The sequence below is a fragment of the Palaemon carinicauda genome, chromosome 28 (assembly GCF_036898095.1).
Source record: "Palaemon carinicauda isolate YSFRI2023 chromosome 28, ASM3689809v2, whole genome shotgun sequence".
In the NCBI taxonomy this organism is placed as follows: Eukaryota; Metazoa; Arthropoda; class Malacostraca; order Decapoda; family Palaemonidae; genus Palaemon; species Palaemon carinicauda.
In genome coordinates, this window is record NC_090752.1 from 46,004,312 (window position 1) to 46,018,834 (window position 14,523).

At 43.2% G+C, this 14,523-nt stretch overlaps 1 protein-coding gene across 1 annotated transcript in view; it reads left to right on the plus strand.

The window, feature by feature from the left end:
• The window catches only part of LOC137621556 (uncharacterized protein KIAA0825 homolog), a 155,591-nt gene that overhangs the window by 118,269 nt on the left and 22,799 nt on the right, over positions 1-14,523 (plus strand). The window contains exons 11-12 of the mRNA XM_068351948.1: positions 6,519-6,651; positions 11,171-11,347. Of these exons, the coding sequence (XP_068208049.1) occupies positions 6,519-6,651; positions 11,171-11,347 (310 nt within the window). The remainder of the gene's footprint in view (positions 1-6,518; positions 6,652-11,170; positions 11,348-14,523) is intronic.

Below are 14,523 nucleotides of genomic sequence, written 5' to 3' on the forward strand. Positions count from 1 at the left end.
TAGGGCAGATTTACGAGTATTAATCATATTGGCTGCTGAACCTTGTTCATGGAGATGGATGAAGAAGGACAAACAGAAATCCGTAGAAATCTCCTTAGGTTTCTTCGCCTTGACAAAGGCAACCCATTTCTTCCAGGAAGACTCATATTGTCTTCTTGTTGACTTTGACTTGTATTCTTCTAAGAAGTTAATACTGTCCCTAGAAATTCCAAACCTTTTCTTGAATGCTAAGGCGAGAAAATCATGAGATGAAGGTTCCGGGTTTTCTGTAATGAAGCTAAGACAGTCAATTTCTGCACTTGTTGAGTCAGAACTGGATCCGGCAACGGGATCAGCTTCAGGCGTAGTTCCGTTACCGAGGGAACCAAACGCTGTTGGGCCACTTGTGGGCCACTATCGCTGCTGTCCCTTGAAAGGATCTCAGTTTGTCGAGGACTTTCAGCAGAAGGTTGGTTGGAGGTAACAGGTAGATCTTGGACCATCTGTTCCAATCTATGGACATAGCATCCGTCGCTTCCGGTAGAGGATCCTCGTACGGGGCTACATACCGGGGTAGCTTCTTGTAGTCGCTCGTTGTGAAGAGGTCTATCTGCAGTCCTGGGACTTTGCGTAAGATGAAAGAGAATGATCTTGCGTCTAGGGACCATTCTGACTATCGGGTTGACCCTGGATAGAGCGTCCGCCGTCACATTGCGGAACCCTTGAAGGTGGACTGCTGACAAGTGCCATCTCTTCTTCTCCGCTGTCGGAGGATGGCCAGTATTACTTGATTTATTTGAGGCGATCTCGAGCCCTGTCGATTTAGGCATCTCATTACAACCTCGCTGTCTAGAACCAGTCGGATGTGGATTGAGCAGCGAAGTTTCAGTTTCTTCAGTGAGAGAAAAACTGCCATGGCTTCCAGAAAGTTGATGTGGAAGGTTCTGAAGAGGGAAGACCAGGTTCCTTGGACTTTCCGATGATGAGAGTGACCTCCCCACCCTTCTTTTGAGGCATCCGTGTGAACGGTGACTGACGGTGGAGGCGGTTGCAAGGGTACCTTCTTCTTTAGGTTCTTGGCCTCCGCCCATGGCTTGAGTAGGGATCGCAGATGATTTGGTATCGGTCTCTTTAGATCTCTTCGAGCGTTTGATGCGTATTTTCTCCAAAGTCCTGATGCATCTTTTAATTGTGCTCTCAATACTGGATCTGTCACTGAGGCAAACTGGACCCCAACACACACTCCTGTTGCCTTCTTGATATCGTGGCGGATTGAAGGAGTCTCTTGACAGATCCCACTATCTCTCTCCTCTTCTTTGATGGAATGGAAAGGCAGTGTGACCAAAGGGCATGCTCTGAAAACGTACTTTCTTTTCTGTAGTTTGAACCCTAGGTAGGGGGAAACTAAACGGTTGATTGGGACGTGCCAGTATGCATCCGTCATGTCTATGGAGACTGTGTATGCCCGTTTGGGCAAAAGGGTTCTTATGTGTTGAAGCATCAGCATTCTGAACTTGTAGTTCACTATGAACTTGTTGAGTGGTGATAAGTCCAGAATGACTCTGAGCTTTTCCGAATCCTTCTTCGGAACACAAAATAGCCTTCCTTGGAATTTGATGGACTTTGCCTTCCTTATAACTCTCTTGTTCAAGAGTTCCTGAACATATTCTTCCAATATGGGGGTTGAGTGTTGGAAGAATTGAGGGAAGTTTGGTGGAATTATGTTCCAACTCCACCCTAGTCCATTCTTGATTAGGCTGTGAGCCCAGGGATCGAAGGTCCAATGATCCCAGGAAAGGAGAAGTCTCCCTCCTACCAGTAGCATCTCACTTTGAGTGCTGGTTGGAGGATTTACCTCCTTGGCCATGTCCACCTTTGTTGCCCCTACCTCTGAAGGGGCGTCTAGAGGATCCTCGAAAGGAACCTTGAGACTTCAGCCTAAAGGTCGTTGATTGCCTTTCAAAGACTGGGGTGAACACGGGCGACTGGGTTGCCACCGTTTGGGGCACCAGGTGGAAGGTGGTGGTTGGTTGTGCCACCGTCTGGAGCACCGTGGCCATGGGAAGCTGTTGTTGCTGTTTTGGACGAGAGGGCACTCTTGGTCGTTTTGACTTATTCTTCGGCTGGGGACCCTCATCAGCGGAAGACTTTCTTTTAGAGGACAAACCCCACTTGGAGAGGAGATTCCTATTCTCCGTTGTGGCTTTGTCCATGACCTCTTTGACCACTTTGCTTGGGAAGAGGTCTTTTCCCCAGATGATGGAGGCTATCAGCTTCCTTGGTTCGTGCCTCACCGCAGCCGAGGCGAACACGAACTCTCTACAAGCCCTTCGGGCTTTAATGAAATTGTACAGGTCTTAGGTGACCGTCGCCAAATGAGACTTGGCGAAGACCGTGTACATATCTGGGGTATCTGCAATGCTTGCCATTGTCTCTAGCCCAGTTTGCAGAGACATGGAGGCAGCAAGACGTTCTTTTGTCTCCTGCTCCCTGCGCAGGAGAAAGTCTGACAACTTCGGGAGGTCTTCGCCAAACTGTCGTCCGGCAATGTCTGCCTCCAGCTTCCCGACTGTGAAGGTGTTGTGAACATCCTTCCAGTCTGCATCATCCGATGGAAAAGTGTAGGACAAGGTTTTCCTGCCTCAACCGCCTTTAAGGCTGCCTTAAACCCTTTGTCCATAAAGGGTAAGGCACGAGAGGGGTCAGCAATAAAAGAAGGGTGTTTTTTGCTGAGAGCCGGCACCTTGGAGCTAGTAAAGGCCCTCTCCTTCAAGTTGTTGGTAAATAAGGCCTGGACCTTAGAGAGGTCAAGAACAATGACCTCTTTTGGCTCTGTCTCCTCTCTAGACGTAGGTTCCGTCCTCAGACGGACATAGCAATCCAGATAGGCCCCTTTGCTGGGCCAAAATTCTATATCCTCTACTGGGACAGTGCCCAGTTTCTCCGAGAGGAAGATCTTTCCCCCTGACATCGGCATATGCTCTGCATACCTCCAAGGATTGACGTCAGAGAAAGCGGGGAGATCCTTGATGTTTAGCTTCTTCGGAGCTAAACGTGTTGTCACTAGCTGATGCATTTCCATCCGAAGAGAAGCTTCTTTCTCGGACGATTTCTTTTGCATGTCCTGTACCATGGACAAAAGCTTGTGCAACGTGTTAGTGATCGAATCTAAAGGGGAGGGGGGGGGGGGGGGGCAGAAGAAGAAGTCGAAGGTACCGGCTCGGCCACCGTAGCTGATGACACTGAAATCGTTTCGTCTTTCTCGGTTTCACCTTCAGGAGGTACGTCAGCCTCCTGTTCCAGTTCTTCCACTAGGAAATTATTCTCAGTCTCCTCTGAGACAACCAACATGTTGTCCTCCTATTGGATGCCCTTCAAGGCGTCCGATACATCAGATTCTACCGGAATCTGAACAAGGGGAATCTCGGTTGAGCTTGGGGAATGATTGCATCCGGAGATGCCCTAGGGAAAAGACAGTCTCTCATCCTTTCATTAGGAAGGTATGGGCCAGAGGTGTTCTGAAAGCCTCTGACCCATTTTCGCAGCGTCTCTCTTGCTGCATCCCTTGACTCTGTAGACTTTTGATCATCAAAAGCCTCTTTTACCAGTTTATCACAAACGGTACATACCTCTGGGTCCCAAATACTTGAGAGACCCCTTGGTGATTGCGCAGCGAGCATGGGCCCTGCACATATCATGGCCGCAGAAGTTCTTACTGCGGACCCTGCAAAAGTGGTTCCCGCACTCGGGATGCTCCTCCTGTAAAGAAAGAAAAGCATATAAGTATTCGGTGAAATTCTCAGATTTCAATATACATATTTTGAATATTATTTAGCTTAGGATAGAGTGAGCTAGAAAATAGGAAAGACACCTACATGTATTTCCTGTCCAGCCCATTGCTATGACCTCCTTCAATATTGAACACTAAATTCTTAACGAATTTAAGGGAAGATAATATCTTTTGATATAAAGTGTCTTCCTAACACTATCTTCTAGGTTCAACATTGGGGATTTTAGTAATGGTTATTAACCATTAAATGGTAGAGAGAATCGCTTTCTTAGATGTGATGGTCTCACAATAGGCTGCCCATGAAGCACCTTGTAGGTTGGAAAAGAAATTGAATGGGCTACAGCACTGACTGCCGGCGGCATGCCGCCAGTCCTGCCGGGCCTGCCGGCATGTTCTGGGCTATTGAAGGCAGGTACTGTCTTCAGAATAATGGACGGCAGGTCGCCGGCAGCGGCTCTGCCGGCCGGCAGCCTAAAGATCCCTCTATCAAGTAGGACCGGGCAGCAGCTGGCAGCGAATGTCTAGACTTTGGGTGGCCGGCCGCTGGCAGACAACCTAGTTGCCGGCGGCCGGTCATAGTATGCCTACTGCCGTTGGGTCGTCGATCAGCGACACCCACGGCAAGTGGTGGCAGAGCTAACTGCCGGCAGACAGACGACCAAATTGGGCAGCCGGTCAAGGATAAGGAAAGGCAGAGAAAAAGAGAAGATGGAGGAAGGCAAAGGCTCAGCCTTGCCGGCCTACATCCGGAATGAGGGTTCAAATGGAAGGGGGAATTATATTCGGGCTTCCATCCAACCATATCCCATCCATATAGGATATGGAAGGCAGTCCAAGGGAGGACTGAAGAACACTCTAAGGAAGATGAGGGCTCCTGCCGGCAGCCGGCTCAGCCGGCGGCAGACAGGGAACCTCTGGCCAGTTCTTCAGATTACCCATAGGGTCAAATGTAGAATGACGGCCCGGGAGTGTGATGGCTCAGCCAACACAAAAGGGACAGCGGGGGAGGGGCAAGGGTCCTATAGGTGAGGTAATACCCGAAGGCACTACCTAACCTGATCGATTCTGATCTCATTTAAAGGTAACCTCATAGTTGGGGAATTCAATTCCCCAGATTGGGTTAGTTAAGTGAGAAGGCGGCACACAGGACGTAGTCTCACAAGAGAACAGAATCTCGTACCAGAGATGTTAGGTAGTGGAAGAAATCATTTCTTCGGCCTAAAATCTACCAGCATAGGACTGTCTGCTAGGCCATTGAAGGAGGAATTGTCATATAAAACCTCCAAGGTATGGTCTAGGGAGGTCTAACCTCCTGTAAAGGCAACTTAGCCTGACTTGGGAAATCATTTCACCAAGACAGACGGTTGCCTAACACAGACATTCTACTCTGATGTCCCGTTCTAATCTCAAAAGCCGACTCAGTGGTTAAGAGAAAGAAACGGAACACCCCAGTAAAGATTTGCCAGAACTCAGTTCAAGGCAAAGCTAACCGAGGATAGCCTAGGCTAGTCAGAGGGAGGGGGAATTGCTCTTAAATCTCACCAGGAGATTAGTATCGACTCAAAAGGTATAGGAGGTGTCAGTCTCCCCTTAAAAGACAATACAAGAGCAATTGGGGACATGTATGAAAGTATACTAAAGCCCCTAGACTAGTTGCCTAGGAGCAGTGAGAATCGTTCACCGAAATTCTCTCGTATACTATCTTGGAAGAGGAAAATTTTATGCAGTAATATCTTAATTGTATAAAATATTGCCTGAGCTTCAATAAAACTTTACCAGGAAGGTTATATCATGCATGAAGTGTGTAAGTGCCTAGGCTAGGAAGCCTAGCACTCGTGAGGCTCAATCATAAATAGCCAAATCCACGACAACAATGACATATAAAAATCCTTAGCTAAATTTCTAAATAGCTAAAGTTATTAAAGCAAATAATGCCGGGAAAGTCGTTCTGGCTAACTAAATGTACAAGAAAGAACGACTGCGTCCATGACGCCATCCGGCTGGCAACAGCTCTTGTTACATTAATTACGATCTCAATCGGAGAGGAAAACTGGCAAGAGCTTACATTTACACAATTCAAAGATATTACTTAACTTTCCAGAAGCAGATGAGGCTGATGAAGACATCATAGCAACTAAATAACTCCAAAATAGCGAGAGATAACACGGGATAAACACCGGTCAGCAAAGCTACGAGAGAAAGAATGGTTAGGTGGCGCCGCGCGGTGGCGGATTGGTGCACTATTTACAGTACGGTAATAGGAGCGTTGCCTTTTTAATGACTCTCCTATAATTCTTGCCACTTTTCCCCTCGAAGCGAATTCGCTATTAGGGGTGTAGATAGCTATGCGACGTGTCAAGAATACGTCCTCTGATATTACGCGATATCCCTTTTAAAATTTTTAAGGGATATTCGCTCCAGGAGTTAGAATTCTGGATACCTTTGGTAAATTCTCTGGGATATATCACTGTAGTCAAATATACCTAGGAAGCTACTAACGAAGGAACTTCCATGAGGACGACATGGCTACCTCACCCAAAAATATATATATACCTTATTCTATATTTTTGAAGATAATAGCAAGGAGGAAACAATTGCATGATATTAAAAAAAATATTTTAATTAATTACTTGATTACTGTACTCTGTAGCTGGATGGTTAGATATAATATTTTTGAATTTAAAACTGTAATTTACACTTTTATAAAATCAATTTTTGAATTATAGGCTTATTTTTTTTCTAATAATAGGCTCGAAGACATGGAAGATGATGAAGAGGATGATACTATTGATGAGTATTCTGATGAGGATGTGATCGACTGTGTGTGCACAGCCCTGTCCAATACAGTTATGTCATCTGTTCAAGGTCAACATGCACTAGGAGTAAGATAGAAATTATGTTGCTTTTTTTATATGAAATTAAGCTTGTTTTCATTATTCAAGAGCCTTTCAGATTATGCAAATAATAATCTATGTTTCAAAGTCTAGCTTAGTGCAAATGAAATCGCTCAGAATTATGAGGCCTAACTATCCTGTTTGAGGATACTTCTAAAAGACATAATGCTGTAAAATTCCATTTATCTAATTTTCAATTACCATACTGTACCTTAATGTCCTTGATATTCAAACTGCAATTAATAAAAATTAATTCAATACTGTTGTCTAAAAGCTTCTATCTTGGTTAAATGAAGCAATCTGCAGACTTTGAGACTTATCTTCTTGCAATCTTTTCACCTAGCATGCCTCCATGTGGTTGGCAATATTCATAGGAATTGATCGAGTCAACAAATATGTGTTTTCCCTCGATATTTAATATAACCTAGAGTTGTGGATTATTGACCTGCAGAATTATGGAATTATATACTGTATCCTGATATTTACATACATACATACATATACCAAGGCACTTCCCCCAATTTTTGGGGGTAGCCGACATCAACAAATGAAACAAAAACAAAAAGGGAACCTCTACTCTCTACGTTCCTCCCAGCCTAACAAGGGACTCAACTGAGTTCAACTGGTACTGCTAGGGTGCCACAGCCCACCCTCCCCCGTTATCCACCACAGATGAAGCGTCATAATGCTGAATCCCCTACTGCTGCTACCTCCGCGGTCATCTAAGGCATCGGAGGCAGCAGCAGGTATTTACCATAGCTTTAAAAAGATCATAAACAGTTATCTATCATATTTAGAGTATATTCTTCGGCTTAGGATAATTCATGGTCATCCAATGTGATGTTTTAGCGTACAAGCTTTGCTTTAAAAGGTCCAGTTGTGCTTATATATCCAGAACTAGAATTCAATAAATTCCTAAAAATTTTAGAGCTGTACAATTTCTAGATGGAATTTATTTAAAGCTTTCATAATTTGATGCTATTGGGAGAACAATTGATAGTATTGAAGATTTGCTTATATTTTTATAAGATATCTTTTTTAAAGTTTTATTGTTTAATACACTTCTTATCAGTTATTCTGTCATTGCTCTTCTTTGTACTGTAAACTAGAGTATATATTAGTTGTGTACAATTTATGAAATTTCTTGCAGTATATAAGCTAATTATTCACACCTTTAACTCTTTCTAATGTACAATATACAGTAATACCTCTTGATACGAAAATTTCAGTTTACAAAAAATTCATAATACAAAAAGAGGTATTATTTTTACGCCTACTATTGCGAAAAACCTCTCATGATATGAAACGAGGTTTGCCTGACTGCCAAGAAGAATTTTAGAATTCACGCTTTGCAAAACTGTAAACTTGTCATCATCATCCTGCTCTTCCATTGGTTATCTCCCTACCCTGATGCTAGCTACCATCGTAAGATCCTGTTCACCTATTCATAAGTATCTTTCCCATCATGCATCTACGTATTGGCATTCTTCGACCATTTTGTTTCAGCAGAGCTATCGTTCACATTGAATTTGTGTTGGTAATTTTGCTTTCGTTCTTATAGTTATCCTGTTGTGTTATTAAACTCGTACAGTATTAGCCATGGGTTCCAATAATATTGCTGATGTTCAAGGAAGGAAGAAGAGGATGCTTTCTATGGAGATGAAGCTTGAGATAATCAAGAAATATGTGGCTGGGATACGGTCAAGTGTGGTTGCTAAGGAATATGACCGAAATCTGTCAACGATAGGCACCATCCTTGAGCAGAAGGAAGCCATCAAAGCAACAACATCTTCTATGGGCGTGACTGTCTTATCAAGTAAGAGGAGCCACGTCCATTATGAGATGGAGAGACTGCTTCTCTTCTGGATTGAGGACATGGAAATCCTTGAAGACACGATCACAGAGACAATAATCTGCCTCAAGACCAGCGCCATTTTCAGTGATCTTGTGTGTGCTCAAGGCAAAGACGAAGCAGGAGAAGGGACATCGCAGCAGGCATCCCCAGAGTTCAAGGCTTCCCGCTGGTGGTTTGAAAAATTAAAGAGACTCTGGCATTCAATCGGTGGTGCGACATGGGGAGGCTGCCAGCTCAAGACAGAAAGCTGCCAAAGCCGTTGTTGTGACGTTCGAAGAGTTGACTCTCCAGAAAAGCTACAATCCCCAGCATGTCTTCAACTGTGACAAAACTGGGTTTTTTTTTTGGAAAAAATGCATTGTCAGACCTACATCATGCCAGAAGAGATGAAGCTGCTGGAACATAAGCCTATAAAGGACAGGCTTACCCTTGCACTCTGTGCAAACACCAGTGAGGATTGGAAGGTCAAGCCCACTGGTGTATCATTTGGAGACTCCTAGAGCCTTCAAGTGCCACAAAGCGCTCAAGCAGAAGCTTCCGGTGATGTGGAGGGCTAATGCGATAGTCTGGGTAACGAGACTGTCCTTTGTCAAGTGGGTAAACCTCTTTCGGTCTGACTGTAAAAAAATATTTGGAAGAGAAGCGTCTCCCTCTGAAATGTCTTCTGGTGTTGGACAATACCCCTGCTCACCCTCCTCCTTCCCTTGAGGAATATATCCTTCTGGAATATTCCTTTATCAAGGTTCTCTACCTTCCACCTAACACCAACCCTCTCCTGCAGCCCATGGACCAGCAAGTGATTTTGAACTTACAGAAGCTCTATATGAAGAGATGTTTCGAAATCAGTGATAGCACAAACCTCAGCCTGCATGAGTTTTGGAAGGAGCATTTCGATATTGTGATATGCCTCCAACTCATAGATCAAGCTTGGCAGGAGGTTTCGAGGCGCACCTTAAACTCTTCATGGAAGAAGCTGTGGCCTGATGCCATCTCTGCATGAGACTTCGAGGGATTCGATGTATGCCTAACTGAAGTCAAAGCCAAAACTGCTGACAATCCTGAACCTGTTCTGCAACGTGAGGTTGAGGAAATCGTTGCACTCAAGAGGGCCATGGGGTTGGTTGTTGACGAGGACGATATCAATGAGCTTCTCGAGGAGCACCAAGAGGAGCTCACGACGGACGACCTAAAGGAGTTGGAAACCCTGCAAGTAAACATCATTCCAGAACAGTTCTCTTCGGCGAGGAGGAGGACATAGCTACGACAACGACAACGGTAGAAATTAAGGTAATGCTATATCATTATCATATAAGGGCAGAGTTCATAGAAAAGAAAAACCCCAAAAAGGTTTACACAGGTTGTGTCCTTGCTCAGTGTACAGTACAGTAATGATGTTTGCCTGACTTATTTCAGGAGCATTTAAAAAAGTATGCAGAAATAAGCTTCTTTGGATTGTTATTTTTTAAAGAGGCCATTAATAGGCCAAGGTGAAGGTCAAAGTGAACTGAAAAAAAAAAAAATTGGAAGTAATGAAGAAATTGATGCAGTGTAGAAAGTACAAAACGTAAAGAAAAAAAAATAGAAAAAAAATATGAAATTTTTATTCTAATTTTTCGCAAAGTTAAGTTAATGTTTTCTGCCATTTGTTAATGTGTTTCGTAAAGTTAAGTGTTCATATTTTCTGTCACCACTTTCGCTTTTAGACATCGCCTCACTCAAAAAGTAGGGTTCCACATTTTCGTTATTTTCCTTTTATTATTGCATTATGTTCTAATAACGACTTCATTTACAGGTATTAATGGCTGGGTTAGATATTGAATGATTCAAATGTACAGAATTTGGTTGGGTTTCCTACTGGTTGTTAGTACAGTATAGTTTCATTATAAAATTTAATGTGGTGTTTTTGTAGGGCTTTGGACCTAGGTAAGTTATGCTGAAAATTCCAAGCTTTGTTCCAACATAGTAAGTATTGAAAACTTTAGGTGCTTAAAAAATAAAATAACTGCTTTTTAGGATTCAAATACACAGTATTTGCTGCCAAATTTCTAAAAATATGAGGTTTTTGAGGATTCTCATGTAAATGCATATTAGATATGCCTTTCTCATGTAATTTTGCTTTTTTTGAGGAAAAAAATTTTTAGTGCTAGAAGGGATTTCATTAAGATATATGCTATTGGTGTGACGTCACACTCAACACACGTTTCATGACTCCTGTATACCGTTGACTATACAGTATGAGATTTTAGGAAAATCAAAATTATACATTGTTTTTATGATATTTAAGTATCTACACACAAAATTAGGTGAGACTATGATAAATAATAAGACTGCAATACAGTATGTTTGTGACATTTGATGGACAGACATTTTTCTTATGACCACATGAAGTTAGCAATGTTACTATAATTGTACCTCAAAGAATTAATTTTAAATATTAGTAATTTTTTCTTTACTGATATTTTTGTATTACACCCTGAGTAATGTTCTTTCTACTCCTGGCGGATGACTCCCTACAATACATTTATAAGATACTGTATTGGAGCTAGTCATTTGGCAACAATGAAATTTTAAAATCAAAATGAAATAAAATTTCTGAGGAATTATTTTGACTGCGTGGTTCATTTCACTTAAAATTCTTTGAAATTGTTGCAGGTAACATGGGAATTCTTGAAAAGAAACATGGAATGGGTGCAGGAAGCTTTGTGTGTTCCAGCCATAGTCCCTCTGACATCACATTTTCCTTCAACTCAACTCTGTTTTACTCCAAAACTGCCAGTCTACAATCCAATTTACTATTACAAACGGATGATATACACACGTCTAGATAATGTGAGTAATGTACTTGTAGTAAAATAGACTGTAATGAAGGTTTAGTTATTGAAATGATATAGTATGCCATTTAGACTATTTAGTATAACCCAAGAGATAGGATGAAAGTGATTTAATTTAAAATGGTACAATTTTGCCAACATTTAAAATTTTCTGCATTTAATCAAACATTCACTGGCTTTCTTTGATTTCACAAAAGAGGCTAAAGCAGTTAAGAACTTTTGAGACTCAGTCACTATCAAAGAAAGATTCTTCAATGACTCTTCAAAATATAGAAATGCATTATATTATCATCCCCACTAAAATCAACTCCCCAGAACTAAAAGTTAGTTTTCTCCTACACTTTCATAAGAGAAACAGTGAGACGTTTCCACTCCGCACAACAATTTTCTAAACCACAAAACTGCCCCCAGCATGGAAGACAAAGTGAATGGATCATTAGTGTCTCAAAAATATTTCCTTGAACAGTCTACATAACAATTACAGTACTGTACTAAAAAACCCAAAAGACATCTCTATGACCACTAAAAGCTTAAACTACTCAATTAATCTGAAGAAATGATTACTATTGGTCAACCGGATCATATCATAGAGACTGACACAAGAGACGGTAGAATACCCAAGTCATTGTTCCTGCCATTAACCTCTAGATTATATCATTATTATACTGGAGGCCTTGGCCTTTAAGAAGTCAAGAAAACAGGAAATCTTATTTTTCGAGGTAAATGTTGAGGTCAACCTAGCCTCTAGAAAGAAGTGATAGGAACATCAAGGGAGATTCCTAGATCTATTTTTGGGTGAGATAGCCATGTCGTCCTGATGGAAGGTTCCTTTAAGTAGCTTACTAGGGTATATTTGACTACAGTGATATTCCCAGAGAATTTAACTTAAGGTCTCCAGAATTCTAACTCCTGGCACGAATATCCTTAAGTTTCCTTTTAGGATATCGCATAATATCAGGGGACGTATTCTTGACACGCCACATAGCAATCTGCACCCCGCATAGCGTTTACGCTTCGAGGGGGAAAAGTGGCAAAATAAAAGAGGAGCCGTTGATAAGGTTCCCTTCCTCCGTTACTGTTTAAGTACTCAGATGGTGCCATAATCGCCGCCATCTTTATTCCTTTTAGCGTTGAGCCGGTACTTATAGATACAGTATTATTGGGAGGGATCCTACCAAGGCCTTTCATCGAAAGGAGGGCGGGTCCATCAGGACGACATGGCTATCTCACCCAAAAATAGATTTTTCGCTTCGCTCATATCTGTTTTTTGGGCTCAGGCCATGTCGTCCTGATGGAAGTTTACCAGAGCATTAATGTATCCGTGGATTTCCCAGTTGTGCCTTAAACCTCAAGACAATATTTTTATGAATAGAACTTACCTGGCAGTTATATATACATAGCTAATTATCTCTATTTCGGCAGAATTTTTCTAAAACTAGGCAACCGCCTTGTGGTGGTTGGGTGGTAACACCCGTTAAAGGGTGGTAGGAGGAATCATTCCCGTTTTCTGTTCTTCAGTTCATCTCTGCCGGCCGGATCGATAACACGTTGGTCCGTCTTTAAGAGTTTTTCTTCGCTTTCCCTGCTCGGTGTACCAGTCTGCTTTTTTGGTGAAGTACTCTGATTTGGGGTTTTGGCGATCGTTGTATTTTGTTTTCTCTTAGCTTTTTTTTTTGCTGTTTTTCATTATGAGTGAAAAGAGTCATTACCGTATCTGTGCGAATGAGGAATGTAAGGTGAGACTACCCAAAATGGCGGTTGATCCTCACACTGTTTGTTCTCGTTGTAGGGGTTTTGTTTGTGCCCTTGATAATAGGTGCGGGGAATGTAAGGTTTTGGATGAGAAAGATTGGTTAATTATGAAGCGCTATGTGCGTAAGCTAGAGCTCGATAGAGTTAGGAGAGCTTCTAGGTCTAAGTCTAAGTCTGTTAGTGGTAAGGAAGACGAACTTAGCGTAGATTTATCTATTGATCCTATTATTGATTCCTCTTTGGAAGTTGATCCTTCCCTTGAGGTAGTAACTCCTGCACCTCCTACAGGTTCCGTATCTACGGATGACCCTCGGTACGCTAGCCTGGCGGCCGAGTTGAAGGCCATTAAAGAACAGCTGGAGGCCTTTAAAGGTAAGGAAAGTGAAAGTGCTTGTGTTAGTGCAGTGGAGGTGGCGACCGACCGAATCTGTCATACCCCTAGGCCTAGACCTCTACCAAGCTCCCAGGACCAAGGGAGAAGGTACGTCGATGACCGAAAGGGGGTGAGAGGTACGTACCCTCGGTCAGCCGTCGCCTCAGACAGTCCTGTTGTCTATTCCCAGGCTGCTCTTGACCGTCACGGGAAAGACGAGTCGGACGTGTTGTTTTCTTCTCCGAATTCGTCCAGACGTAAATGGAAGTATGAAGCTTCAAGACCTACTAAGAGGAGATGGAACCGCGACGAACGGTCTCGTTCTTTCTCTCCCGGTTCTAGCAGTTATGAACCTTGTCCGTCGGAGGATGATTTCGACTCCGTGCCTGTGAAAAGGACGAAGCCTGCTGCCGAAGATACGAGTGTTATTCGTCAGCCCCCCCCTTCGGATCCGCAAGACCCAGCTGATGTTGCTAAATCCTTTATGTCTGTCATGCAGGAACAACTTTTGACTTTAGTACAAGCCTTTAGCCGCCCTCACGCCCAGTCTGACAGACGTAAAGACGACTCGTTGCCGATTAAGAAGTCTGCTTCTAAGAGAGAACGGAGTTCTTCTTTAAAGAGAACTTCTCCCTCTCTACGCCAGGATGAGGAATGTGTGCTTGCGCCAGGCGATACTTCTTCGCGATACCAGGGCGATACGTTTTCTCGTTCTCGATACCGGGACGATACCTTATCGAACGAAGCTGCTTCTCGTTCTCGATACCAAGACGATACCGCCTCCCGTTCGCTTCGACACGACGATACCTCCTCTCGTTCGCTTCGCCACGACGATACCTCCTCTCGTTCGCTTCGCCACGACGATACCTCCATCCGTTCACGACGCCACGACGATACCGACCCTAGTTCTCGACGCCACGACGATACCGCCTCTCGTTCACGACGCCACGACGATACCGCCTCTCATTCTCGCCGCCACGACGATACCGCCTCTCATTCTCGCCGCCATGACGATACCGCCTCTCGCTCTCGACGACAGAACGACTCTG